Here is a 27,970-nt window from a genome sequence, read left to right on the forward strand (position 1 = left end):
CAACGCCGCAGGCGAATTTTTGGATCTTCTCGGGGCAGTGCGAGAAGCCTGCAGCCTCTAGAGGCTGTGAGCTCAGTCTCACCCACCTACACATGGCGCGCGCGCGCACACACACACACACACACACTGATAATCGCTTTACCCCAGCAGTAGGGGCTTAAGCGGCTATGTAGGCTAGCACTCCCCGTCCCCCAGCTGCACCAGTCACCTCTGTCCCGAGGCGCTCGGTTCCCAGAGGCTCAGCAAGGGACGTCTTCAGGGCTGGCGGCTGATGGGGTTTCAACAGAGCCAGTCAGCTGCCAGTAACACACAGCCTCTCTCTGTCTCTGTCTCTCACGCACACGCAGTCGTGCCCAGACGCACAGTCGGAGGCAACACGCGAGACACGGGCGCACCGAACTGTCCTCCCAAAGGTGTGACAAAGGGGGACAGGCCACACAGAACGGTCCTGTCCAGGAGGAGGCTCTGGTCTGTGTGCTCCCAGAAACAAGGCAGCTGCACAGACAGGACCACTCCCACCCAGATCTTTCCCCGCCCCCCACCTCTGGTGCCCCCCCATCCCTGCTCCTAGTCAGGCATTGCACCCCCAGAAGTTCTCAGCTCCCCTCCTCCACAGGAGCCCCACATCATCTCCCCGGGAACCAAGCCCAATCAGGGTCCTCCTTCCCACTCATCCCCTTTCCCAGCACTCAAGGCCCCCCAGGAATCTTTTCACCCCCCCCCTCCCACTTTCCCCATTAACGCCCCCTCCTAGCCCTGGGACTGTAAGAACCCAGGCATAAGAACCACGTCTGCCCTCGTCTCCCCCCGCTGCGCCACAGGGCTACGCACGGAGGTGCAGGGCCCCAACCTTCCCCTCCCCCTGCCTAGGGCTCACCCCCTCATCTCCCCCCCTTGGGGAGCCGCTGGCGGCTCCTCTCGTTTTCCAGCGAGCGCGTGACAACAGAGATTAGAGCAATTAGAGAAAAGTCATCAGAGGGCAAGGCAGGAGCCACCACGACACCCAATTACCAGGGCCGGCAAGACACGGGTGAAGCACCAACTCACTCACACAGATGACAGATTTGCACAAATTCCAAAGCAAGGGAGGGGCAGGAGGGGGGAGCCAAGTTCCATTTGAGATTCTCTTGTTTCCGTTTCAACCTGCTCTCTGCTGTTTGCGGCAGCTTTCACATCAGTGAGGCCAAGAGAGGCAGACGGGGCGGAGGTGATTTCAGTCCCATTTTATAGAAGAAGCGACTGCGGCCCAGGGGATGGGAAAGAACAGTTGCAGAGCGCGTCCAGGCCACAGGCCGGATCTTCCCAGCTGAAGGCGGGGATCAGGGTGGCCCCAGCCCCCGGGAGAGGTCCCCGATGGCTTTCCGTCCCGTTCTCTGCTCTTCTCCTCTCCCTGAAAATAATCGGCAAAGGGTTGAGGTACACGGGCATGCTGTCTGGGGTTCACGGTGGGCTTGGCATCTGCACGGGGGTGACCTTGCCCTGCAGCAAACGACAGAATTATTTCACCGATGGCTGCTGTCCCCAGCTGGTCACGGTTTGCCGAGCCCGGTCAATGTGCCGTGTGCTTTTCCTCCCTGGCAGGGAGCAGTGCGGGTTTTCTCAGCATCTGAGCGCGGGTGGTCCATTTTCATGCCCCCTTATTAGGCCTTTCCCAAGCCTGGCCTGGTCCCCCCATGGCAGCTCCCCCCACCCAAGCATCTTAACCTTCCTGCCTGGCCCACCTTGCCCTGAGCCTGGCCTGGGCAAGAAGCCAGCAGTGATGCAGGAGTGCCCCCTGGTGGTGATAGCCTGTACCGCCCACTGGGACTCCAGCCAGGGGTCTAGCTAGCCTCACTCCCCACCCACACCTCGCCGACTGCCTGCCTGTCGGGGCAAAGGGAAGACTGGGAATCTGTGGAAGAAGCACAAAGACCCGAGGCCTGAGGAAGTTGCGGATGGCTCCATCCCTGTTCCAGCAGCTGGCAGCACGAAGGCCCCTGGGTGGCAGGTGGATACCAGGCACAGTCAAGAAAGAGGGCAGGAAAGATGTTCAGCATCAGCGTGGCCCATCAGAGGCGTTCGGGAGATGTGGGATGGATGAAAAAAAGAATAAGCGGATGAGTGAATAAATGAATTCGTTGTTTCCTAAAAGATAGTGCGAATATCACTATCAGTAAGCAAGCTGATGTTTAGATAATATTGATTAACTCCTTTAAAAGCGATGTACTTCTTTTTACATGTGTTACTTATTATATATCTGGCCCATCGGATTAATTGTATCAAGTGTATTTTCGGAGCGCCTGGGTGTTCGGTCGGTTGAGCGTCCAACCTTTGATTTCAGTTCAGGTCACGATCCTAGGGTCGCGAGATCAAACCCCGCACTGGGCTCCATGCAGCACGGAGCCTGCTTAAGATTCTCTCCCTCTCTCTCTCTCTCTCTCTCTGTCTCTCTCCCTCTACCCCTCTCCCCAGCCATGCTCTCTCTCTAAAAAACCATAAACAAACAAATATAAAACAGATGTCTTTAGGTACAAAAGGGCCAATGCAAAAAAAAAAAAAAAAAAGAACTTTAAACATGTGGGTATCCTCAGGACCCAGCAAAGAGGTGTTTGATTAATGCTAGTGTAATAAATTAATGAATGGAGACACGGCCAGGCAGACTGTAGATGGTCTTATAGAGCAGTATATGGGTCCCAAACTCGGCTGTATGTTGGAATCACCTGCTTTAAAAAGCATCTCTGGGCAGGTATGTGTCTCTGACCGTCAGGTGGCTGAGGAGGGAGCCCGTGTGTTTGGGCACTCAGTTGGGGCACCGTATTAAGGAGCAGCCTGACTTCACTGCCATTGGAGAGCATGAAACTGCCACCATCAGAGGAAGCAAGCCACATTTGGCGACCTGGGATCCACTCGCTGGGTGAACGGTCGGCCCCAAGGAACTTGACGCTATCACTCAAGGGAAGAGAAGTGAGCTTCTATTTATGTAAAGTACTTCTAATTAACACAATGTGTAAAGTTGATGTGCATTTACTATGATTGTAACATAATGGCTAATTATTTCTCATTTATTCACCCTGCATATCATATTTTATTTAGCATGTGTCTTTACTATCAGTCAGTGTTACATTAATTGCTGTTCAGAACACAGAGAATTTTCTGTCCTAAGTTTATTGACACGTTAGCTCTTCACTTATTGAAATTTTCATTTATTGGAAGTTTCTCCCCTTAAACAGAAAAAAAAACCCTTATTGAAAACTGTGACTAGTTAATTATCAACGTAAGGTAGTTAATGTAGTTATAATCTGTTTATCTGTTTTAACTGGATCCTGGTTTCCTCATAACAATTTTCAGTTACTTTGTTGAGTAGAAGTTGAAGGAGCGAGTGGTTTGGGGTGGGCTTTGTAAAGAGCCTTCCAAAGCTACACATAGTCTAGAAAATGCAGGTTGAGTTCATATTTGATGTGTGAGTTGTTATCTTGTTAGATACTATTAATAAGAAAAAAGAATTTCCAGTCGTGAATTTTCATGGCTATTCCTCTGGGAAAGAATTGAGAGAAATAAATTCTGTATTATTTGCAAAGATTGACATACACATTGAGATTTGAGTCTAACTTTTTATATCAGTTTAATGGTATTCAGATACCCCCTATCCTTTTTTTGAACTTTGAACGGATTTGTAAAACATAAAATGTGAATAGATTTGTCATAGCACGGGGTCAAAAATTAGTCCTGTTGATGGCAAGTTATTCGATATTAATTCCCTTTTATGAACAAATGCAATTAAGTTGCAAATCCCTTAACAGAGTGCGGTGTTGGGCCAATGTTTTAATCGGTATTAGGAAATGTCAGATTAGCATCCCCAAGGAAGAAGAAATCTTTGGCACAAGGCTGAAAACATACGTGTTAGTTTTAAAGCTGTGCCTTTGCTCTCTTACATGGCTACAGGGAATATAAATCGGTACATCCTCTCTCAAGGACAATTGGAGAGTATCTATCTAAATGATAAATGCACCTTCTCTCTAATTCACCAGTCCTGCTGCTAGGAAATTATCCTCCAAAATCCTCAACACCTGAACATAATAACATGTGTACAAGATAATTCACTGTAGCAGTCATTTGCAGAGCACGTGACTGGGGACAACCTGAATATCCATCAACAGAGGGCCAGTTAATAAAAACCTGGATAGCCGTGCTTTGAAACACTACGTGGCTGTAAAAAAGAATGAAGACTCGTCAGCAACAAAAAATAACCCAATTAAAAATGGGGCAAAGGACTTGAGAAGACATTTCTCCAAAGAAGATGTACAAATGGCTAATAAACACATGAAAAGATGCTCAGCATCACTAACCATTAGGGAAATGTAGATCAAAACCACAATGAGTTACCACCTCCCACCCATTTGGAGGACTATTAGCGAAAGAAAGAAAGAAAGAAAGAAGAGAGAGAAAGAAAGAAGAGAGAGAAAGGAAGAAAAGAGAGAGAAAGAAAGAAAGAAGAGAGAAAGAAAGAAAAGAGAGAGACAAAGAAAAGACAAAGAAAGAAAGAAGAGAGAAAGAAAGAAGAGAGAAAGAAAGAAAAAGAAAGAAAGAAAAGAGAGAAAGAAGAGAGAGGAAGAGAGAAAAGAGAGAGAAAGAAAGAAAAAGAAAGAAAGAAAAGAGAGAAAGAAGAAAGAAAGAAAGAAAGACAAGAGAAAGAAAGAAAGAAAAGAGAGAAAGAAAGAAAGAAAGAAAGGAGAGAGAGAAAGAGAGGAAGAAAGAAAAGAGAGAGAAAGAAAGAAAAGAGAGAAAGAAGAAAGAAAGAAAAGAGAAAGAAAGGAGAGAAAGAAAGAAAAGGCAAAGAAAGAAAGAAAAGAGAGAAAGAAAGAAGAGAGAAAGAAGAGAGAGGCAAAGAAAGAAAAGACAAAGAAAGAAAGAAAAGAGAGAAAGAAAGAAAGAAGAGAGAAAGAAAGAAAGAAAAAAAGAAAGAAAGAAGAAAGGAGGAAGGAAGGAAGGAAGGAAGGAGGAAGGAAGGAAGGAGGAAGGAAGGAAGGAAGGAAGGAAGGAAGGAAGAAGTGTTGACGAGGGTGTGGAGAAAATGAAACACTTGTGAATTGCAAGTGGGAATGGAAAATTCCACAGCTACCGTGGAAACAGTATGGCAGTTCCTCCAGAAGATTAAATGTAGAATTACCATACGATCCAGCCATTCCACCCCGAGCATATTCCCAAAAGAATTAAAGGCAGGGATGCAAACAGATATTTGGACACCTGTGTTCAAACATCACCTGTATTCACAGCAGCCAAAAGATGAAAAGAGTCCCAAGTGTCGGTGGACGGATGAATAAACAAAATGACATACACCGACAGTAGAATAGTCTGAAGCCGTAAAAGGGAAGGCGGTCTGATACATGCTGCGGCACGGATGAGCCTTGAACACATTATACTTAAACATGAAAAAATTTTGGTGACGGTCGCGCAACGTTGTGAACGTGATGAACGTCACTGAATCGTACATTTGAACTGGTTAACGGGCACCTGGGGGACTTCGTCAGCTGAGCCCCCGACTCTCGATTTCCACTCGGGTCCACGATCCCGCCGTCGTGGGCTCTGCTCTCTCTCTTTCCCTCTGCCCCTCTCCCCCACCCTCTCTCTAAAACAAAATGTAAAAAAAAATAAGAAAATAAAACGGTTAAAAGGCCAAATTTTATGTGACGTAGGTTTTAACACAATGTTTTCAATTGATGATGGCATTTTTGTAAAGGGGTGCAGGGACCTAACTCCTCCTCTTTCATTAGGGGTCAGCCTTGGTTACTGGCTTCTAATGAAGCGATGTTGCCCGACTTCCTAGGCCAGGTCGTAAGAGGCAAAGCAGCATCTACCTAGCGGTCCTGTCTGGGAGCCCTGAGCCAACCTGTACGAAGCCCAGCTACGCAGTGAGGTCAGGCCAGAGAGACCTCACAGAGATAGAGGACAAGGCCAGCAGGTGTGAGCCACGTGAGAGAGCCTTCAGGTGACCCTAGCCTCAGCCCTGAGCCGCCCCGGTTGGCATCAAGTGGAGGGGAGACAAGCTGTCCCGCGAATCCTGTTCAAACTGCAGATCCGTGAGCGAAGTAAGTGCTGCCGCTGTTTTAAGCCACTAAGTGCTGGGGGTACTTTGTTATGCAGCGCTGAGTAAATGGAACAGTAAACATATTCCTTATGTATTAGAGTTTATTTCGATTTAATTTAAAAATAATCAGATACAAATACGACAGATTTAGACTGCATAAAATGCCTCATGCCAACCAGCTGGTAAATTGGGTATTTTCTCTCTCATGGTCTGTATGCCGCATCTATAAAGCCATTAAAGGTGCAAGGAATACTGAACGAAGTCGGGGAAGTCAAGGGGCTGCAGAGACATAGCCGACTAGGAACACACTCGGGCTGGGATCTTTACCCCAAAAGGCGAGGATATGGGTGGGAAAGACAAAGTTTGCTGGAACTACATGGTATGAAGGGATATGTTTCCAACTCGGTAGGGCCAAACTCAGAATAAACTTGGTCAGGGCACCTGGATGGCTCTGTTGGTTGAGCGTCCGACTCTTGATTTCAGCTCAGGTCGTGATCCCAGGGTCATAAGATTGAGCCCCGCGTCGGGCTCCGTGCTGAGTGAGGAGCCTGTTTAAGATTCTCTCTCCCTCTGCCCCTTTCCCCAACTTGCTCTCTCTCTCTCTCTCTCTCATAAAATAAAACATTAAACAAAGACAAACCTGGCCAGCAGGTCCTTGAAATAAAATACAGAAGGTGGAGAAGTTATATGAGTGATGTACGTATCACACAAGGTGGGGTTTCGAGAAGCTTGAGATGGAAGTTATACGGCCAAAGCAAGAGAATTTCTGATCAGGACCATTGAAGGGCAAAAGGTTTATTAGGTAAACTTAGAAGAAGTTAAAAACAAAGGGATAGTGTGTGCCCCACTCTTCCAACCCTGTGTATGTCCCTCATCACACCATCGTGTTCTGGAACTCTTGCTTGTTTGCTTACCTGTTTATTTTATCTCCCTGTATTAGTCAGGGTCCGCTAAGCACTGTAATAAGCATCCCAAACCCAAGAGCTCGACTCAACACAAGTTCATTTCTGGTTCTTCTGACAATTCAGTGCAGCCCTTTTGGTGGACAGGCCTCCACAGGGAGATCCTGGGACCTGGGTTCCTCCCATCTCCATGTTCTGCCCTCCCCTAACCCATGGTCCTCCCTAGCCAGCCAGCAGTGAGAACAGAGACCTCTTGTGTGGGAGGGTGTTACAAGTAGAGGACATCCATCAGCCCAAGTCAGTCACATGGCTGCTCTCACTGCAAGGGAGGCTGGAAATGGAGTCCATCTTGGGACCAGAAAGATAAGAAGTACCCCCTCTGCCCTACACCCCCAGTATAAGATCCTTGGATGCCAGCTCGCATCCACCTAGCTCATGGTATGTGACATCATGCCTGGCATAAATTTGGAGTCTGTCAGCAAATCAGTGGTGCTTGAGCTGTGTCATGGGCCTTGGACTGAGTGAGCACTTTCCTTGTAAATGCCCTGGGATGGGGGAGGGGGAGGTGTCATCACTCCCGTTTCTCAGACTGGGAAACTGAGGCTCTGGTAACTAAGCAGCATGCACAAGACCACGCAGCTAGTCTGTGCCAGGGGCAGGTCTTAGACCCAGAAAGCCTCTGCTACTAGATGTCTGTCCTTTCCACTCCCCTGGCTGCCTCTCCAGTACACACACTTGCTGACTTGTTATCAGGGCGTTATCTTCAAGGTTATCTTCAAGGCCACTCTCCTTTCTAACAATCAATGAACCATGTTTGACAAGCTGTGGGTTCCTTGGGGTGGCAGCTACATCTTGCTCATCCCTACGTGCCCCTTGGCTACCAGCACAGCCCTTGAACACAGTAGGCACTCAAACCATGTTTGGGGGATTCATTTGTTCACACGGGCTCAGGCTCCATGCTTTGCTGCTTGCACAGTATGGGGGTCATTTACATCTTATACAAGAAATGGAGGGGATATGTATTCTATGACCCCTCTCTGCGCAGTCAGAGCTGTCTCTGACAGAAGGACCAGCGCTTGCCCTGAAACTCACTGCTGAAGCACATATGAGGGTTGCGTGACAAGGAGGCCAAGGCCACAGGTGTCGCCTCTTCCGCATCTGGGTTAGACCATGAGCCCCCACACATACACACGTAGAATGCTCTGCCCCAGCTAGTCCCAGGAAGAATAGACGGAGGGGACAGCGAGGTTTCTGTCCATGGTGCTGAACTCACCTCGGGTCCCATCTCGTTCTTTAGCCCAGCGGCAACTTACAGCCTCCTGGGGAACCAGGTGAACGTACAGATTCCCGAGCCCCTTCTTTGGAGACTGGGATTCTGAGGATCTAAGATGGGGCCCTGGAATCCCATTGCACCAAGTACCCATTCTAATGCAGCCGTTCTGATACTGACTAAAGTTGACTCGCTGAAATGGTCGTTGCTCCTGATGAAGTACTTGCTATGTGCCCAGCACTGCACTAGATACTGTGAGGCACAGAAATGCACCCAGCAGAATCTCTGCTCTGGGAGAAACTTACAAAGCATTCCGGAGGAGATGATGGAGGCAAGGATGGAAAGTACTCCCTCTGTCTTATGTGGACACTGTGGTAGGTCCATACCTCACCTTTAGCCTGCAAGGTGTGATAAGGAGTCACCTGAAAACAGTAGTACCCATAACCATAACCAACATTTGTGTCCTTCCTTGGGGTCTCCCTAGCCCTATCTGCAAAGGCGGTGTGTGATACATTCTCCTCCTTCTGATCTCCTCATGGCTCGAGACCCAGATCCACCATCACCTCGCACATCAAGTCTTCTTGACCCCTGTTGCCCTGTAGGCTCCCCAGATCTGAGTCCTTCCTCCTTGTGCTCCATGGTCTTGTTTCCTCATCGTTACATGATGTGCCATGGTTTCAATACGTCCCAACTAGCATCTGAGCTCCCTCTCAAGGGTTGGGCTTGCACCTGATTCCCCTGTGTAACCTCTAACACAGGGATGCCTCCCCCTACTCACCTAGAGGAGGTGAGCAGTAAATTCTTATTGGATGGGTGGCTAGGAGGAGGGGTAAGTGGGTGGGGGAATGTGCCCAATGGCTGTGCTCAGGGAGAAAGCCACTGGGTTACACAGCAGCTGGAACAAGTGCTCAGAACCAAAAGAAATCAGGGTCGGCCTTGGGGAAACCAGGCAATGGGCCAAATGCCATTCAGGCAGGGCCAGCTTCCGGTCAAGGTCTGCCTCTCCTTTCTCTGGGTGTTTGGGGAGAACAGGAAGTGGAACCAGGACGGCTGTGTCTGATGAGAACAGATGTTATCTGGCCCTGAATGTGGGACATGGGGGAGGGGGAAAGGAAGGGGGAAAGAGAAGGGGGAGGTCCAGAGCCAACAAATGGAACATCCACAGACCCACTTTATTTTACTTTCTATTATGGAAAGTTTCAAACACACTCCAAAGTAAAAAGAATAGTATAACGAACCCCCACGTTCCCATCACACAACTTCAAAGACCACCCCTATTTAGCCATTCTTATTTCATTTTTCCCCTCAAGCTCTTTTTTAAAGAAAATTCCCGGGGCACCTGGGTGGCTCAGTCGGTTGAGCATCCGACTTCAGCTCAGGTCACGATCTCACGGTCCATGAGTTCGAGCCCCGCATCGGGCTCTGGGCTGATGGCTCAGAGCCTGGAGCCTGCTTCCGATTCTGTGTCTCCCTCTCTCTCTGCCCCTCCCCCATTCATGCTCTGTCTCTCTCTGTCTCAAAAATAAATAAATGTTAAAAAAAAATTTAAAGAAAATTCCCAACATTACATCATTTCACACATAAATATTTCAGAATGTATCTCTTACATATTAGAACATTTCTTATTTAAAAAAATAAAAAAGAGGGGCGCCTGGGTGGCTCAGTCGGTTAAGCGGCCCACTTCAGCTCAGGTCACGATCTCGCGGTCCGTGAATTCGAGCCCCGCGTCGGGCTCTGGGCTGATGGCTCAGAGCCTGGAGCCTGCTTCCGATTCTGTGTCTCCCTCTCTCTCTGCCCCTCCCCCATTCATGCTCTGTCTCTCTCTGTCTCAAAAATAAATAAAACGTTAAAAAATAAGTAAATAAATAAATAAATAAACAAATAAATAAATAAATAAAAAAGAACCTCAGGGCACCTGGCTGGCTCCATTGGAAGAGCATGCAACTCTTGATCTTGGGGTCAGGAGTTCAAGCCCCACGTTGGGTGTAGAGATCACTTAAATAAACTTTAAAAAAAAAGAACCTCAATATCATGATCATACCTAATAAAATTAACAATTTCTTAATACCATCTACTACAAAGCCCATGTCCAAGTTTCCTCACTTTTCGCAAAAACACCTTTTTAGGGGCACCTGGGTGGCTCAGTCAGTTAAACAGCCGACTTCGGCTCAGGTCATGATCTCACACACAGTCCGTGAGTTCGAGCCCTGCCTCAGGCTCTGTGCTGACAGCTCAGAGCCCGGAGCCTGCTTCGGATTCTGTATCTCCCCCTCTTTCTCTGCCCCTCCCCGGCTCACTGTCTGTCTGCCTCTCTCTCTCAAAAATAAACATTAAAAAAATTAAAAAAAAAAACAACACCCTTTTAGTGTCCATTTATTTGAACCACGATCTTAACAAAGTCTATGCGTTGCATTTGGTTCCTATGCCTTTTCAATCTCTTATTATCCGTAACAGTCCTTCCTTCTGCCTTTGATTCCATCTTTACTCGAAGAAACAAAGTCCTTCCTGGAGAAGAATCCCCTTTGTGGTGGGCTGAACCCTCGTGGTGTCATGTAACACGTTCCACTGTCCCCCCATTTCCTGCAAACTGGTATTTAGATCCAGAAGGCTGGCTGGTGTAGGGTCAATTATTTGGGCCAGCCGACTTCCTGGGTGGTGTTGTTTCTTTCCTATGGCATCATTATCAGGAGCACTGAAGGTCAGATTTTCCCCCTTGGGGTGATACTAAAAATGCTGAGCGTCACCAGGCTGAAACCACCTGGGCATCCACCAGGGGAAACGAGGAGGCCACTGTGGTAACACAGGCGAGACTGACAGTGGCCCAGACCCGGATGGCGGAGTGGAGGTGATGGCCGGTCCAGCACCCCTGCCGTCCCCTTTCACAGCCGAGAACAACCGAACTCAGGGCGGGGAGCTGCTGTTTCTTGAGCAGGCATTACTTGAGCGAGGAGCTTTCTCTGCAGCCTCTCAAAACCACTCCGCACTCAATGTAAAAGTCACTGTGTCAATCCCACCGGTGGGGCCAGTGAATAGTGAAGTCACCTGCCCAAGGCACAGAGCCAGAGACGGAAAGGAGAGGAGGCTCCAGAGTTGTCCCGCACTTTGCTCCAAACCTTGCTTCTGGCACCTCTAAGCCCTGGGACCTGGACCCACGGCCTTCTTCCTCTCTGGGCCTCAGTTTCCTAATCTACAAAATGGGAATGATACTTGCCCAAGACCAGTACAGGGTGGTCCAACCTTGCCCCTCTCCCCCACTGCCCATCCTGCCTGTGGGGCCCACACGGGCCACCTTAGTCCAGAGTGCAGGCAGCTTTATACTCTCCCACACAGACACACAAAGGGTTAAATCCAGACACCCACCCCCTTCCTCCATCCCAATTCTGATCCTTGCTGACTCTGCTCCCCCTCCCTAGCACAGCTATTCTGGGACAATGGAGGCAGCAGATGGCCCGAGCCCTGTTCCCTCCACCGACCCCCAGGATCTGGGAACAACCCGCAAATCTGCTGCTGCTTCTAAAAGCAGGCCGGCCGGCAGCCTTCCACACACAGGGCGGAGAGGACAACAGCTGCGGAGCACATCCCTCCATCCCCCACCAGGGCTGCAGGGCCAGGGCCACCCTTACTCGGTTCACGTCCCACAAACCCAGCATTGGGTTAGCCCAGAAAGAAAGGAGGCCTTGGAAGAGCCCAAGCAGCCCGACTCTGCACTTGACCTGCTGTGTGACCACAAGCACATGGCAGTCCCTCTCTGGGCCTCAAGCTCCTCCGTGGAAACCAGGGCTGAGGCACTGAACTGGCGTGCAGTGGTTCCAAAGACCCCAGACGGAGTTGCATCAAGGACAAGGTTCTTCAAGGGCTGGAGGGTGTGCTCCAAGGAGCCCCCAGCCCTGGCTGTCTGGCTCAACGCCCCTCCATGCCTCAGGATCTCTCCTCTGTCTTCCCGCCTGCCCCCAGCCCAGAGCCCCATGGTGGCCCGATATCACCCGGAATGATGCGCAGGGAGAAGAGGCCTCGCATCCTTAAGCCTCCCCAACCTTTGCGCTGGCATTCCTGAAATTTCACTGTGATCGCTTTCGTTCATTCATGCAACCTCTTTGGGACCTGCAATCCTAAGGGTGCTCGCATTGATTTATCTCCTACCGTGGCTGTCAAACTGTCCCTTTATCTGACACCAGAGGCTGACTCCCTCAGCTGAGTCTCCTCTCTGCCTCTCCCAATTCTCTGGCTACCCCCAACCCAGGCTCTGAGGGCAGAGAGAAGGAGCAGCCCCCGGCACACCAGCACCTCATGGCACACACGTGTCCTTCTGCGCAGACCTGTGTAGAGAGGGGACGTGCCGCACGCACACCCTCGCACGCCCCGGCTGACCGTGACCCAAGCACACGCTAGTAACGGTCACCGTTCACTGTTCACTGAGCCCTTTCTTCCCCGCGCCCGGCTCTGTGCATTTCACGCAGATATCAATCCATGAAGAAGGTATTCCTTTTCTTATCTATTAAATGGGCAAACAGGCCAGAGAGACCAAGTGGGCTCCTCAAGGTCACGCAGCCGGCAAGGGCAGAGCAGAGACATGTAGCTCAGGACCCAAACCAACACCACCATCCCCACTGTGACAGGCAGAGCAAAGACCCCGCCCCAGCCAGGAACACAGTGGCTGCAGATCTAACAGGAAACTAGACCAAGAGAGGTTTAAACAAATAAGGGTTTAATTTTCTTACAGAACCAGATGCCAAAAGGGACAAGTGTGCATGATTGTCATGGCCTTTCCTTCGTGATAACGAGGCAGCCACTCCAGATCTAGACATCGCACCCACATTCACAGCAGGAAGAGGGGATACGGGCCTGGTCTTCCCCAGAAGCCCTTCCAGAAGCCTCCCTATTGGCTTCGTTTAGTTCACACTAATAGACTGAGCAAGGGAGGCTGGGAAAATGACCAAAAAGATCATCACGACCGGCTGGGGTCCATCATGAGCCAGGATCTGAGTCTGGGCAGGCTGATTCTCCAAACAAAATGGGATCTGTTAGCAAGGGGTGGGAGCAAGGAGCTGGAGACTGGTGGGCAACACCCGTATCTGCCACAGACCCTGGATTCTGCCACTATTCCACCTGGGTCCCCTCCGTGACTGGGAATCCAGCCGAGGGAGCCGGGAGTAGGCCGGCCCAGTGCTTGGCCCCAGGGGGAACGACAGAGACCAGAGCTGGGAGTGGAAGGCCAGACCCCACCAGGGGCCCAGGTAATTCTCTAGAGGGTTAGGACCCCTGAGCCCCAGCCCAGCTCAAGGGCCCCCCCTCCCCCATGCTTATTCAATCCAGCCACTCAAGACCCACAGAAGCCCAGTCCCTGGGGCCTCTCTGGCCCTCACCTGGTGCACCTGTTCCCCGGGCTGTCCAATCCACTTCCCGGGGGCCTAGCATGCCTTCACTGCCAGCCACCATCCAACCCTGGGCTGGCCCACCGCTCAGAGGCCATGCCAGGGACTGTCCACCAAAGGGCACTTGCCACAGGTCCCCAGGGCTGCCTGGGGAGGCGAAGGATAACCAGAGGCCTCAGCCCAATCTTTGCCCAGCAGTTCAGGGTTCATCTGGCCACCAGCTGTGGGCACCAAGGAGTATCTGGGTAGAGGAGACAGTGGAGGGAACGAAACCTGTGGAGAGACCAGAAATGGGCAAGATGGTCACCCTGACCCCCACGCTCAGTCCACGGGCTCCTGGGGGGGTGGGGGTACACGTCTCAGAGATGGTTTGGAGAGGAACTTCTCCACCACGGCACTATTAAAATTTAGGGCCAGAAAGTTCTTTGTTGTGGCGCGGTCTGTGCATGATAGGATGCTTTGCAGCACCCCTGGGCTCTACCCGCTAGAAGCCAGTAGAATCCCCCTGACTCATAACAATCAAAACTGTCTCCTTGGAGGGGCGCCTGGGTGTCTCGGTCGGTTGAGCATCCGACTTCGGCTCAGGTCATGATCTCACGGTCTGTGGGTTTGAGCCCCACATCAGGCTCTGCATTGACAGCTCAGAGCCTGGAGCCTGCTTCGGATTCCGTGTCTCCCTCTCTCTCTCTGCCCCTCCCCTGCTCATGCTTGCTCTCTCTCTCTCTCAAAAATAAATAAACATTAAAAAAATGTTTTTTGTAATGTCTCCAGACATTGCCAGATGTCCCTGGGGGGACGGCCCCTACTGAAAACCAACTGTTTAGAGAGACTTCAAGTGAGGAGACCCCAGCCGAGGCTAGACTATCCGATCACATGTACCTGAGTCCACAGTCAGCTCCAGCTCTTTTAGGCAGGAACCTTTGGATTCTAGAATCTTCAGGCTTAGAGAGAACCGAACATCCATTCTTAAACCTCTTGATAGTATAGCCACAGCACGTACACCCTCACTGATGAGGAGCCCACCCCCATTAGAAGGCAGCTCCTTTCATCTTAGAAATCTGAATTTTTTCCCTATGTTGAGCCAAACTCTGCCTCTTTGTAATGGCCAACTTGTTCGATGCAGCCCTGGCCCCAGGGCCCTTGAACGGTTGTGAGCCCTCTGCTCCACGCAGACCGCTCTGCACAAGTTCAGAGCCAGGCAGCCTGGTTCCCCCAAGGGTTCCATTTCAGGTCAATCCAAAGTCAAGACCGAGCCTACAAGGCCTTGGGGAATCCTCTGCCCCATCTCCAACCAACCACATTGGCAACTCTCTCCCCTTTCTTCTGCGTGTCAGCCACACCGGCTTCCTTGAGCAGGCCCGCCCTCCCAGCACGTCGAGTCACAGGCTGTGCTCTGACAGGCCTAATGTTCCTGTGGCCTGTTTGAGAGCAGAACCGGAAGGTGCCTCGGGGGCATTTTAGCCCTCTTTCCAACCATCTACCCACTGAAGAGAACCACGGAAGAGTATCAAGGAAACAAAGAGCCTACAAAAGCTCAAATAAAAATTTCCCATCAGGGCCTGAAGTTCTTCCATTAGAGCATCTCCTCTGCTCAGCGAAGACATTTCAGTCTTCCAGGGGCTCCTGAAGAATCCCAGAGGATCAGGACGGGGAGAGCCCTTCAGATCCACAACACGCTGCCTCCCTGTGTTACAAATGGGGAGACCGAGGCCCAGAGAAAGCAAGGTATTTGCCCAAGGTCACGCAGCAACCCTGGGGCAGAGCAGGGACTGAAATGCATCCCCTCGGCTCCGGTTCTCTGCTCTCAGCCGCCAGGGCCCTCCTTCCCTTCGGGCTCTCCCATCTTTGGACGCCTGGATTCAGCTCCCTGTCTTCCAATCCTACACTTTGGGCCCCCGGACTCACCTGGAAGGGTCCTCCTCAGGGGAGAAGGGGCCTTCTAGCTTAATGACATTGAGCTTCCCCTCAAAGACGCCATAGCTGAGGGTGACCTGGGCAGAGAAAAGCGGAGCCGGAAGTGCAGGTTGGCCGGGTGTCCCTCAGGGGACCCCACAAGGGGGCAGTGTTTGCGCAGAAGCAGGGAAGGCACATAAGGCATCATGAGGGGCACGCAGAGCCTGCCTCTGTACCTGAAATCCCACCCTTCGCCCTGAGAGCTTCGCTGAGGAGCCCACCCCACTCCACAAGGCTCTTCAAGCTTGGAGGGCACGGCCATGCCCGGACTCCATTTGGGTGCCCAACAGTCCACCCTACCTGTGAGGCTGGAATGAGTCCCTTGCCTACAGACTAGGAAACTGAGTCGCGACAAGGGAAGTGAGTTCCAGCAAATTCCATGCGTGGACAGAGGTTGCCTGAGACTCACGGCGGGGCCGTGGCCCTCCCTCTCCTCCAGGAGCTTCAGGTCACTCTACTCGCAGTGAGGACATGAGATGATGCCCCTTGTCGAGGGACAGCAGAGCGCAGCGGTTAAAGACTGTAGGCTTAGGGGCCATCCAGGCAGGGCTCAAATCCCCTTCATGCCCCGTGCCATGGTTAGCTCAGCTCTCTGGCCTCAGTTTCCCTACCTACAGAATGGGAATGTCAGTACCGGCCTCGTGTGAACGTTGTAAGGAACCAGAGAGTTACAGCAGATAAAGCCACCGGCCTGGTGCCTGGCACAGTGAGTATTCTGGAAATCCCAACCGTTAGGGTACCTGGTTTCGGTTGTCCCAAATCTGTCCCCCTTTTCCTGGCTTCAGGCCCTGCAGTCCCATTGGGACCAACCCTGCCGGCAGAATCAACACTAAGTCTTGGCCCTGGTAGGAGACAGGTGTGACCCAAGCAGGCCTTCCAACTGATGAACACCAGCCCCGGGACAGGGCGGAAGGGACAGCTCTCCCCTGGCGGGTGCAGTGGAACCCTGGGGCTGCCACCCCGCCAGCATGAGGGGCGAGCCTGCCTGAGGGTGAGCCCAGTGTCGGGAAGACAGGTGACAGCGGGCACAGCGTGAGCAGGCAGACTCAGCCCTGCCTGGCAAGCCAGCCCGCGGCTTCTCGGGGACGCGAGCCCATAAGCGTACTCGTTTGTTTGACCAGCCTGGGTTGCGTTTCTGTCCTCTGCCACCAAAGGACTCTGACTCGAGCTGTTGGGCGGAGGACCCCAGGGGCTTTCCCAGCCACGTCTGGGTGAGAAAGAAAGCAGGGGGCTGCGGGCAGGCAACCTCTGATGAAGGGGGGACGACCAACAGGCAACGTGGCAAAGGGCAGGCCTGGCCCCTTCGGAGGGATGCGGGAGGATGGAAGTTTGAAGAAGGGGCAGAGGGACAAGGGGGAGCGGGCAGCGAGGGGAGCGGTCTGAAGCTGAAGACAAGCTTCTTCTGCTCCGTGCAGGTCCTTCCAGCTGGCATTCAAGGACCAGAGCAAAGAACTTGAGCATCACAAACGTTAACCCTTGAGGGTTGGAGGTGGGCAGGGCTGAGTCGCTGTGTGCCCTTCTGAGGGTCCTTTGCCACCGTGGGCCTCGGTTTCCCCATCAGTAGGGGACAGCCCCACCCGCACCCTTCCCCCACTGCCCCGAGGCCGGCTCACCTGCTCTGGGAGCTGGGCGGCCCCCAGCAGCTGCAGGGTCTCCAGGTGGGAGTGGAAGAGGGGGCTGGGCTGCAGGTGGCCCCCCAGCTTGCACTCGACAATGTAGCCCACGGTGCAGTCGTCGGGCAGCCGGATGAGCGCGGCTGTTTCCACGAAGCGGGAGCCACTGAGAGACAGAGCCGTGCTGTGGCCACCGGCCCAGGCCCTCGGCACCTAGAGCTCTCCCTGCCTCCCAGAAGGCCCTCCCTCATCTGCCTCCTGTGCACTGGGTGACCTTGGGCAAGCCACCAACCTGGGGAGCCTCAGTGTCCTCTTCTGTGAAATGGGCGTGATAACGGCCCTGCCCTCACTGGGCCATTGTGTAGATTAAGAGGAAGAGTGGTAAGAAGAAGCCCCTTCTAAATGTGTCCCTTCTTTTCTTTATATTCATTCACTCATTCATTCATTCTTTGTTGAGCTTAAGGATCTGGCTGGTGCCAGGTGCCATGCTAGGGCTGCGGATACAGAGATGAGAAAGAAATGCTTGCTGCCCTCTTCTGAAGGGAGACGGGGGGACAGGTCGTTCCAGACTAAGACTGGCACTAAGAGGGAAGCATGAGGCCTGGGAGACACCGGGAGGGTAAGGTGGGCTTCCCAGAGGAGGTGGCAGTCTTTTGCTCTGCTTTTTATGTCACTCTGACAGTGGCAGTCTTTAAACGGAGTCGCACAGGGTATTCTGGAGTCAGCCAGATGTCGAGGAGGGGAGGAGCAGTGTCCCAGGTTAAGGGCACCACCTGACTGCATACCCCACGAGCTCCCCCGGGGGCCAGCCTGCCCCACTGCACAGGGTCCAGCCTTCCCTCCCCATCCCAGCCCGTGCCCGAGGGTTGCACCTGCCCGGAGGGGGTACCTTTCCCAATTCACACAAATACCCCGTAAAGGTGGGCAGAAGCCCAGATGGGGGCACCAGGCACAGGGATGACCCCTGGTCACGAGTACATAGCTGCCGTCGGCATGCCCCGAGGACAGCATTACCACCTCTAACCGGGACCTGAGTTTCCCCCCCCCCCCCCCGCACTTGGAGGACCGCTCTGACCCCGCCCCATCCAGATCAGAGCAGGCCAGGGTTGTGCAGACCTTGGAGCCAGAGCCAGCAGCTGAGTGACCTTGGACTAGTCACTTATTCGGCCCCTCACAGCCTCAGTCTCCTCAGCTGTGGAAAGGAGGCTAACACACCTTCCTCCCAGGGGCTGTGATTACTCTTGGGGAAGCACAGGCCTGGCTCAGAGCCTCTCTCAGCAGCCTCTCCAAGCAGACCTCGAGAGGCCAGGCCTTTGCCACGTACTCACCAAAAACCCACTCTGGGGGCCTCTAGGGCTATCCCAGTCCAAACACCACCTCTTCCAGGAAGCCCTCCTCCCGTCTCCAGGCAGAAGGCGCCCTACATCTTCCTTCCTCTGAATGCCCCTAAACTTGGCCTTCACCTCCCCTGTGACGTTTACCCGGAAGAAGAGGGCTGCACGTGGGACTTAATACTTGCCTGGCTCAGACCAGGTGCCGACCCAAACATTTCCCCATTTAGCCCCCACAACAGCCCTTAGCTATTAAATTATTAGGTTTTACAGAGGGGGGCACGGAGGCTCCCAGAGATGACACAACTCGCCTGTGAGTGTATCCCTGAGGGCAGGAAGGCAGGTGGCTTGCTCACCACTAACTGTGTAACTCTGTGACACAGCATGAATGCCAGACAGTTCCTCAGGGGCTCACTCCCGAGCCCTTCCTGCTGCAAAGGCCGCCCGCACCAGGCCCTCTCCTCCTCCCCCTGCCCCCTCCCCCCGCCCCACCTTGGGGCTTTGCTTACCTGGCCCACGGGGCCATCTTCAAAGCCAGTTTGCGGTTGATGCAAAAGCCAGCGCCCCCAGTGGCAAACCAGAACTGTACCAGCCTCTGGGGGGGAGAGGTAGGGGAGGGCCAAGGTTCAGGGTGAGCCTGGGGGGTGGGGGCAACGGCCAGACCACCCCTCACCCCCAACCAGCATGGCTCCAGGCTTGGGAGCGACACCACGATCACCGGCCAGGGGCACTGGCCTCACCACTTACAGCTCCTGGGAGGGAGAAAGCTTTTCTGCACGAGGAGAGAAGGGGGCCTCCCGTGGAGGAAAGAGAGAAGGACAGACGGGCCCGCGAGCCCCCGGGACCAGCAAACCCCTTGACATCGCAATCTCAGGAATCATGAGTGTACCTTTGGGGTGTAAACCACTCTCTGCCCCCACCTCCTCTGTGGGGATTTGTGAAGCCAGAACTCCTGAGCTTCTCTAAGGCTTTCGGCAAGCACCGTACCCTCTCGGCTACACCCTGAGGTTACCCTCTCCCGAGTACACAGTTGGTGCTTAATTGATGCATGCGGCATTGGGTGGGGGTTATCCCTCTTGATGCAGCAGTGAGAACCCTGGGCAGGAAGTCGGGAAGCCTGAGTCTGGGGCCTCGGCCTCCTCCACCGCACAGCCGTGTAACCTTGAGAAAGTCACCGCTCCCCTCTGGATCGCAGATTTGTCACCTGTGAGTGCATCTGCCCCGGTTGTGAAACCCAAGGGTTCTCCTGGCCCTGTGCCCTCCTCCTGACCACCTCAATGAGCTACTTCTGGAAATGCCGCCCTCTTAGATAAAGCAGGGTAAACAGGTTCTTAAGGACCTGGCACACAGTAGGTGTCCAATTGATGCTTGTTTGGTGAACTGTGGGCTCAGGGCTTCTGCTCCCAGATAATTAAAGTAACAACAGCAGGTCACTGTATACGTGCCTTAACCCTGCGCACGGATATATGGGGTCCTGTGCTGCAGATGAGCCGACGAGGTGCAGAGAAGTGAGGTGCAGAGAACCGAGGTCCCCGAGCTGGGACTGAGCCCAAGCCGGAGCTCTTGCCCGATTCTGCTGCCCTCCCCCCCCACAACCCAGAGGGTACCCCAGAATCCGAACAGGCTGGGACACTTTGGGGCAGAGTCTAGGGAATCCCGCCTAGGAGTCTGTGCGAGAAGAATATTCGTGCACGTCCTGGAGTCGGGGCCTGGGCGGGCCCAGCAGTACTGAACCTGCTCGGGAAGCACGAGGCTCAGAGAGGAAGGCCGAGCTGGTCGCTAACACTCACTAGTGTCATCACATGTCGGGTCCCATCCCAAGCACTTGGATGGGTGACCTCGCTAAATTGTTTCTTATCTTGCTCACAACCGTCCTGTCAGGTGGGGACGCTGATCGCCCATTTCACCGGTGAGGAAACTGAGGCACAGAAAGGCGGGACGACTTCAACGAAGGTCACGAAACCAGGAGGCGGCACAGGTGGCCCGTGAACCCAGGGAGTCGGGCTCCAGAGCAGAGTTCTCAACCCCTCCATCCAAGCGTGTGGTGGTGCGGGGGCCCTCTGGGGCACCCGGAGCCGACTCTCACACACACACACACACACACACACACACACACACACACACCCCTAGGGCCCGGGAGGATTTAATTAGGGCTCAGAGGCCCCATTAGCCGCTGATAATTAAGGTTTTGTGTTTCCTGCTCTTGGTTTCCCTGATGAAGCAGATGGTGAGCCGGGGAGGCAGAGAGCCCTACAGCCTGGGGCTCCTGCTCCACACGCTGCCTCCAGGGAGGGGGACCCCCTGACTAGCCTTTTCCCTGGGGCCAAGGGAGCCCCCTAGGGGCCTGGCGGGGCCTGGCGACCCGGAGAGAACCATGCTACGCACGGCTACTAAAAAAATGCGTCCCTATTTATCTGAAAGTCAAATGTAACTTTCATCCTGGTTCGGGGCTTGGTTTTTTCCCCAAATCTGACAGTCCTCATTAGTGCCCATCTAGGTCTGGAGCTGAAGCTGGGGACCCCGTTGGGCCAGGTGTCACCTCTTTAGTCTGTGGACAGGAGGGGTGCGCAGGGGAGGGGCTCAGGGGCTGCGGGCAGCGCAATCGGCCAGCTGGCCCAGCAGCACTGGGCACTTGAACAGCTGGTACAATACATGACGATACCAGGGGCTCCAAGCCCTGCCCCTGCCTGCCCTTGCCCATCCCCCCGCCCCCGGCCTGGCCGCAGCCCACACCCGTGGCCTCCGCTGCACAAGGAGGAAGGGAGGGACGCACCGTGCGGTTGTGCGGCCTGGGCTCCGAAGCGCGGATAGGCCGGTTCAGGCTGGGCCGGCCTAGGTAGACGTCTCGGGTCTGTGGGAAGGTTTTTAGCAGCTTCAGCAGTGCCCTTGGGTTCACATAGTTGTCGTCATCCACGTGGCAGAACCACCTGTGGGGATCCAAGGGGGGGGATGCTAAGCTTGGAGGAGGGTTCCCAAGGGCTGCTGGCCAACCAGGCTCCCCTTGAGCCCCCCCCCCCATAATAAGTCAACAAAATCAGGGAGAGTAGCTGACATTTAAGGCACACAGTCTGAGCCAGACAGCATCTCGTGTGAGCTCCCGAGAAAAGTGTGCCCACTTAACGCGTGGGGACCAAGACTCAGCAAGGTTAAGACACTTGCCCAAGATCCCACAGCCGGTAAATGGCTCGACTTGAACCCAGACAGTCTGCCCAGAGACAGACCCCAGGAGGCCCTACGTGATGAAATTCACAAGACCCAGCCAAACTTCACTTTCTTGACACAAAACCCTATTCAGGAGCCAGCCTGAGGCACAGGCCACACCTGTCCCCAGAGACCCAGGCACACTCACCTCAGCCCGCTGGCCAAGAAGGTGTCGAACTCAGCAGCCATCTTGCAGGACAGGGCGGGGTGGCTGTGCTCAGTGGAGCAGTTGGTGACCACGAGGTGGGACCCTGGAGAAGTGGGGACGAGTCAGAGGACCCTGCCCAGGTCCTTCCCACAGCCCCGCACCCTGTGAGAATACAGAGCAAGACCTCAGACAGCCTGGAGCATTCTCATTCTACACACGGGGAAACTGAGGCCCGGGAGAGGTGACCCTCCCCAAACCCATACCCGTCTCCAACAAAGAAGCCTGCCCCTCATCCTGGACAAAGGGGGATCCCCACATGCTAAGGGTGGGCAGCCCTGTTTCCTGAGGGCCCCGGGCCAGGGGACAGCCACCCTACCTTTCCCTGGTAACAGCTGAGGGGCCCCCACCCCACCCAGAATTACCCAGTCTCTCCTGGAGGCCTTCATCTGGGCTGTCGGTGAAGACAAAGGTCTAAGAAGGAGAAAGGGGAGTCAGGACTAGAGTCAGCCAAGGGCAGGCCCCGGGGGTCGCTCACAGCCAAGCCCCTGCTAAAACACCTGTCCACACCCCTGTCCTCCATCAGTGACAGACACACCCCCTCCCACCATCACACGTGCCTTTAAGACAACATGGCTTTCTCGGCTACGCCCCACCCCCAACACACACAACCCAGCTGTCAAAGCCACACGACTTCATGGTGCACACCAGCACCCACGGGGACCCTACCAGAGTCACATCGTCTTCTATCTCACACACATGCACACACTGCAGTCCCACGTGGCCCCTCCCTGACCACACTTACACAACCCTAGACGCTTTGACAGGAGACAGACTCTGTGCAGACCCACGCACGGGGACACCGCACTGCTTGGGGAGACAGTCACGGCTTTCAGAGCCACGGAAGCTCTCTGGGCGGCCACAGGGCCCTTGCGCAGCTCAGAAATTTTACATCGTGATCCAGTCCAGCTCTCTCCCAGACTGGAGAGGCGCCCCACCAGCAGCTTGCACGCTCCTGGTCCCTGAGGACCTCACTTAACCTCAAGACAGGTGTTGTGATCTGTCTCCCTCGCAGATGGCGAAACTGAGGCTAAGTGACAGACTAAGGTCGGACAGTTGGCGACTGCTGAGCTGGGATTCGAGCCCACAGGCCTTGGACCTCTCCTCCCCACCTCCCAGGCAGGTAGAAGCCGCTCAACCCCCAAAGAAACTGAACACAAACCGAATGAGCTGCAGAGACAAACCCTCCACGGGCAGCTGATGGCAAGACAGAGACCGGCGGCCGGGGACTGGTCTGACCCCCATTCCACACCGAGCAGAGCACGAGCGCCTCTCCCTGCTCCAGCAGGTCCCCTCACCCGCCCAGCACAGCGAGGGCCTTCTCTGACGCTTAGGTGGCCCTGCCCAGGGTCCTGACAACTTTGAACTCTTTCCAAGTGAGGACCAAGGAGAAAGCATCTCACCCGTTTAAAGGGCCTCGACACCCCCATCTGTCACTCTGGCCACGCTAGCCCTGCCCTCCCTCCAGACTTAGGGCCTCTGACCGCAACGCCCCTCCCCGCTCAGCCACAAACACCTCCCTGCTTTCCAGGAACCGGCCCTTCAGATCAGATCAGCGCCGGCTTTGAGCCTCAGTTTACCCAGCCGGAAAATGGGGAGTAGTGGTAGCTGTGAGGGCAAAGTGAAATAGCGTGAGAAAGAACGAGAAAGAGTTGGCAATGAAGTCAGGCTCAGCTTCTTATCTCAGGGGGGAACTGAGGCACAGGAGGCCAGAAGCCAGGGTTGGGCACAGGAAGAGGCAGGAGGGAACCAGTCCTATCTCCCCAGGACCCATGGCCCTTGTTCTGAGCCACTATTATCTTTCAATGGATTATTGCAAGACCGTCAGATCTCTTTTCCTGTCAGGACCAAAACCAGATAATACCCCCTACCCACCACCCTACCTAGTACCTTCTGTGGCTCCCTACTGCCCCTGGGATAAAGGCCAGCGTCCTAAGTGCGGCCATGAGGGGCCACCCAGTCCCTGTGCCTGATGCAGCCTATCTCATCACTTCCTGCCCCACCTCTTCTCTTAAATTCAAAGGCCTTTCAGTTCCCCAAATGTGCCACATACACGCACACCCTTCTGAGCCTTTGCATATACTGTGCCCTCTTCTTGCCCGACACCCCTCCCATGTGCCCCTCAGCCTCCTGTCCCTCCTTATGGTAACAGCAGCCCCTCGGTTATGGAAATCTACCCTTTGGTCTCTCCCACCAGACAGTGACACGCTGAAGGGCACGGGCCTGGTCTGATTTACGCCCCCCTGTCCCGGCACTGGCTCACCTCCGGGAGGCCTGGGTGGCATCCACCTTCTGAGCCCGTCTCCCTCGGGTCTGTCCCCCACCTTTTCAGATTTAGCTGACACTGTAGGTCCCTGGATATCCCTGCAGAAAGTGTCGGTGCTGGTCCCCTTCTCTATCCCATCCGCTGCCTCGGGGATGCTATCGAGCCTCTTGGCTTTAAACACCATCAAGAAACCATGAAATCCCACCTCATCCAAGATCTCTGGGGGGGGGGGGGGGCCTAGCAGGTGCCCCCCCCTCAGTGCCGGGGCCCCACCCTGCCACCTGTGTTCCTCTGGGCCCTCCCCATCTGGCTGGGACCCAGCACCTTGGGGTCACCATGCCTCCTCTCTTTCCTTCACACCCCACATCCAGTCGTGTCAGCAAATTCTGCTCACCCAACCTACAAATTACCCAGGATGCGACCTCTCCTCACCAGCCTCCACGGCCACCCAGCGGCCCAGCCCACTCCTGCCTGCTTGGCTGCAGTCACCTTTCCCCTGGTCTCCCTGCTCGGTCCTGCCCCCACCAGGAGCCTGTTTTCCACACAGCCCCCAGAGAGCCAGTAAAATAAATCAGGCTTTTCTTGCCCTGCTCCTTGGCAAACTTTCCACCAGATAGTGGAACTCTCTCGAGTTGGGAGCATGGGCCAAATGGGTCAGGGATGTTTGCCGATGGATGAATAAGCCGGAATCGGTGGGGGGAGGGGGAAGGAGAGGGTCCCGCAGCAGGGCCGGGGGGGGCTGGGCGGGGCGCATGAGGCCCGTGTTCCCGTCCCTGGGAACCCGGAGATTGGCACAGAGCAGTGGGCAGAGTTTCCTCTGGGCCAAGGGTTGCATTTAATTTGTTTAAGGAGGAGACTCTGACAATGGTTAAAACCTCACAGGAAAACAAAAAGACAGTCAGCCTGCTGGGGTCAGGGGAGGGGGCGGCTGGGGGCCATCTGCTACAGGGGAGGGGAGATGTGGGGCCCACAGTGCTCCCCCCACCCCCACCCACCGCCCCCAAGGGGACTGGGGGGAAAGGAAAGGCTCCCCATGGATCACAAAAAAGGGCCTCCCCCAGCCCACCCCCTCTCCCTGGGACAAAGGCCGCACGCGAGCTGCCACAAAGGCCCACCTGCCACCCGGCCGCCCTTAACCAGCTGGGGCGGGCGCCCAGCCCTGGAGAGTTAACCAGCTCAGGCCTGCTCCTGCTGGCAGAGCTGAGAGAGGCTCCGAGACCCTCCTGTCCTGTGCAGACGGGGAAACTGAGGCCTGAGAGGGAGAGAGCCTTGGCCAAGATCACAGAGACGGATAAGCCAAAGGGCTCAAAGGGTGGAGGCGAAGAGGACCCAGAGGCAGTGGGATGGCAGGGTGTCCCCCGGTCTCCCTTCCTCTTCCTCAATTTGAGCATCCTGCCTTTTTTCAACTCTGCCTCAAAGGACGAGGTTTCTAGCCTCTGCCCCTCGTGCTGGGGGCGGAAGGTGAGAGTGTGATGAGTGAACTCATCTCCTACCTCTGTTTAACTGTGCTCAGTTTCCTGGCCTATAAAACAGGACCCTCAGTGCCTGCCCCTCGGGGGCTGTTGTGAGGGTTAAACGGAGTGAGGCATGTGTGGCCCCTTGGCTGCCGAGCTACCCGGCAGGTACTCCCTCTGGCTGCCTAGTTGGCATCTGGGACTGAGCTCGAGGCAGGGAGTGGGCAGCTGCTTCCTCTCTTTGCAGACCTGGTCCTGCCAGGGCCAGCCACCCAGGCTGAGCACCCAAGGACCCTCTCCTGGGGCCCAGTGACCAGGCAGCTCTGAGATCCCGGGTCTCAACAGAGAGGGAAGGGTCCCAACCGGGAGGTGGGACCAGGGCTCTGCGCCCCCAGGCCTTCAGGGTGCTGCGGACAAGCACTTCCTCCCTCTGGCCTCAGTTTCCTCATCCGGGGCAAGGGCACCACCATGGCGATCAAGACAAGGCAGGAAAGGGCCTCAGACCACGTGAGGCACGCTCCCGGGTACACACAGACACAGCACCATAAACAGGAAGGTCTGCGGGGAGGGCCAGGCTCAGCGGCCTCCGCAGGAGGAACCAGACTCTCCCCAAGAGGAGAAGCTGTGTGTGGGGGCGCCCCAGGGAAGAACCTGGGTGCTGGGTCCCAGTGGAGAAAGGTTTAAATAGGGTGCCAGGACATCACGGCCAGGAAATCAGCGGTGGGGTGCCCTCTCCCCAGAAGGCCCTGGGCTCTTGCAGACATCACCTTCCCGGCTCTTCAGTGTCCCGGGAGCCCCCAACCCCCTCCCAAGGCTCAGTCACTTCCTCCCACTGAGCCAGCCGCCCGCCTAGGGACAGTGTGTGTGTGTGTGTGTGTATGTGTGTGTGTGTGTGTGTAAACGTGCCCCTCCACCTCTCCCAGAGATGGTTCCCCAACAACCCCAAATCACTGACCTTGCTTGGGGAGGGCACCGGGTCTGGGGAGGGCAAGAGCCAGAAGGGACTCAACTTGTGCCCGGATCACACACACACACACACACACACACACACACACGATCCCACAGCTGGCCCCCGCTCTGACCTCTCCCCTACGGCAGCCTCAACCACCACCCCCACAGCACACCTCCCTCCCTCCCTCCCTCCCTCCCTCAGAAACTGCCCCACAGGAAAGGAGCACAGGAGATGAGGGCCCGCTGCCCTGGACACACCCTGGGCAGCAGAGGCAAGGGGACAGGGGTCGTCGGCAATTCTGAAAGGATGCCCCCCGCCCCTCTCCCTCCCAAACAGGCCCCACCTAGACCTTCCCGTGTCCTCGGCAGCTCAGCCCCTGTCCTCCACTCTCCCAGCCAGGGCGGTAGGACAGCACCCGGGGCCTGGACTGGGTGCAGCCTGGCCTGGGCACATGTCAGAGTCAGGACTCTCAGAGGCCTCTACCCCAGCCGCCCAACACCCCACCCCCACCCCGCCCCCCGCATTGTCCCCATCGCAGGGCTGGGACAAGGTGGGCAGGAGCAAAGCCTGTGCTAGAACAGCCAGGGAACAGAGGGACACCCCCCACCCTGCCCCAGGAGGGACTGAGGAGTGGGCATGAGGACCACCTGGCTCCAGAGCCAGTGAGGGGCACAGGCAGGGGCCGCAGGAGCCCTTGATCCTGGGAGGAAGGAGGAGCCGGGAGTGGAGTCCAGACAGGGCAGGTGGGCAGGCAGCTTCTCCCCGGAGGCTGCCGGGGACCCCAGCCCAATGGAAAGGCTTCCACGAGTCCCTCAGGTCAGGGGCCACTCTGGGGGCCTACAGTTGCCCACTTGTCACCTGTTCCCTGGTCCTGGAGACCCACGTGTCCAGCAGCAGCTCCAGGCGCGAGCGGTGGAAGGCTCGGGTCGTCTTGACCGTGATGAAGACATCGCGCAACTGCAGCTCGGGGGACAGAGGGCTTGGCGGGCCCAGCGCGGCGGCCTCCCGCGCGCCGTCGGGGGACAGGCTCGAGTGGTACCGCAGGGAGAGGAGCCCCGTGCACAGAAGGGTGAGGAGGGCTCCCGCCAGGCCCCGGAGGAGGCGGCACTGCATTGGCCCCGGGACCCCAGACGGCTCAGCCCCCAAATCCCAACCGGACAGCGAGGGGAGGCTGGCTAGGCTGGGGCGCCGGCAAAGGCCAAAGTCTGGTGGGCCCCAGGGGCAGGCGAGGAGGGCCGAGGTGGGGGCTGGTGCTCTGGGCCGGGACGCGGAGCCATGGCAGCGCCGCCGCCGCGGCCACTCCACCTGCTCCCGCCGCGCTCCCGCCCCGGCGCTCGGGCCGGGCCCCGCCCCTGCCTCCAGCGCAGCCCGAGGGGCGGGGCCGGCC

The 27,970-nt window shown here is 55.3% G+C and overlaps 1 protein-coding gene across 3 annotated transcripts; it reads right to left on the reverse strand.

Moving 5' to 3' along the window:
* Positions 1 to 914: 914 nt before the first annotated feature.
* MFNG (MFNG O-fucosylpeptide 3-beta-N-acetylglucosaminyltransferase) lies at positions 915 to 27,910 on the reverse strand. Of its 3 annotated transcripts, XM_049626302.1 has the most exons (8): positions 27,442 to 27,910; positions 22,277 to 22,325; positions 21,855 to 21,957; positions 21,279 to 21,432; positions 19,015 to 19,100; positions 17,175 to 17,340; positions 15,514 to 15,599; positions 13,724 to 13,881 (listed from the first exon to the last, which is right to left on the reverse strand). In XM_049626302.1, exons 1-8 carry the CDS (start codon positions 27,694 to 27,696, stop codon positions 13,815 to 13,817), a joined length of 966 nt encoding a protein of 321 aa, XP_049482259.1. In that variant the 5' UTR covers positions 27,697 to 27,910; the 3' UTR covers positions 13,724 to 13,814. The 3 variants fall into 3 exon arrangements, with proteins under 3 accessions (XP_049482260.1, XP_049482261.1, XP_049482259.1); XM_049626303.1 differs by lacking the exons at positions 13,724 to 13,881; positions 15,514 to 15,599 and adding an exon at positions 915 to 1,479; XM_049626304.1 differs by lacking the exon at positions 15,514 to 15,599 and having other exon boundaries at positions 12,785 to 13,881.
* Between the last annotated feature and the right edge of the window lie 60 nt (positions 27,911 to 27,970).

Source organism: Panthera uncia, chromosome B4 (genome assembly GCF_023721935.1).
Source record: "Panthera uncia isolate 11264 chromosome B4, Puncia_PCG_1.0, whole genome shotgun sequence".
NCBI lineage: Eukaryota > Metazoa > Chordata > Mammalia > Carnivora > Felidae > Panthera > Panthera uncia.

Excerpts from the sequence above, each read along its gene's own strand:
- MFNG (XM_049626304.1), bottom strand. The coding sequence starts at position 27,696 with ATGCAGTGCCGCCTCCTCCGGGGCCTGGCGGGAGCCCTCCTCACCCTT. Across the intron at positions 22,326-27,441 it reads TCTCCAGGACCAGGGAACAG|ACCTTTGTCTTCACCGACAG; the intron begins GTGACAAGTGGG and ends TCTCCTTCTTAG. Across the intron at positions 17,341-19,014 it reads AAGATGGCCCCGTGGGCCAG|TGGCTCCCGCTTCGTGGAAA; the intron begins GTAAGCAAAGCC and ends TCTGTCTCTCAG.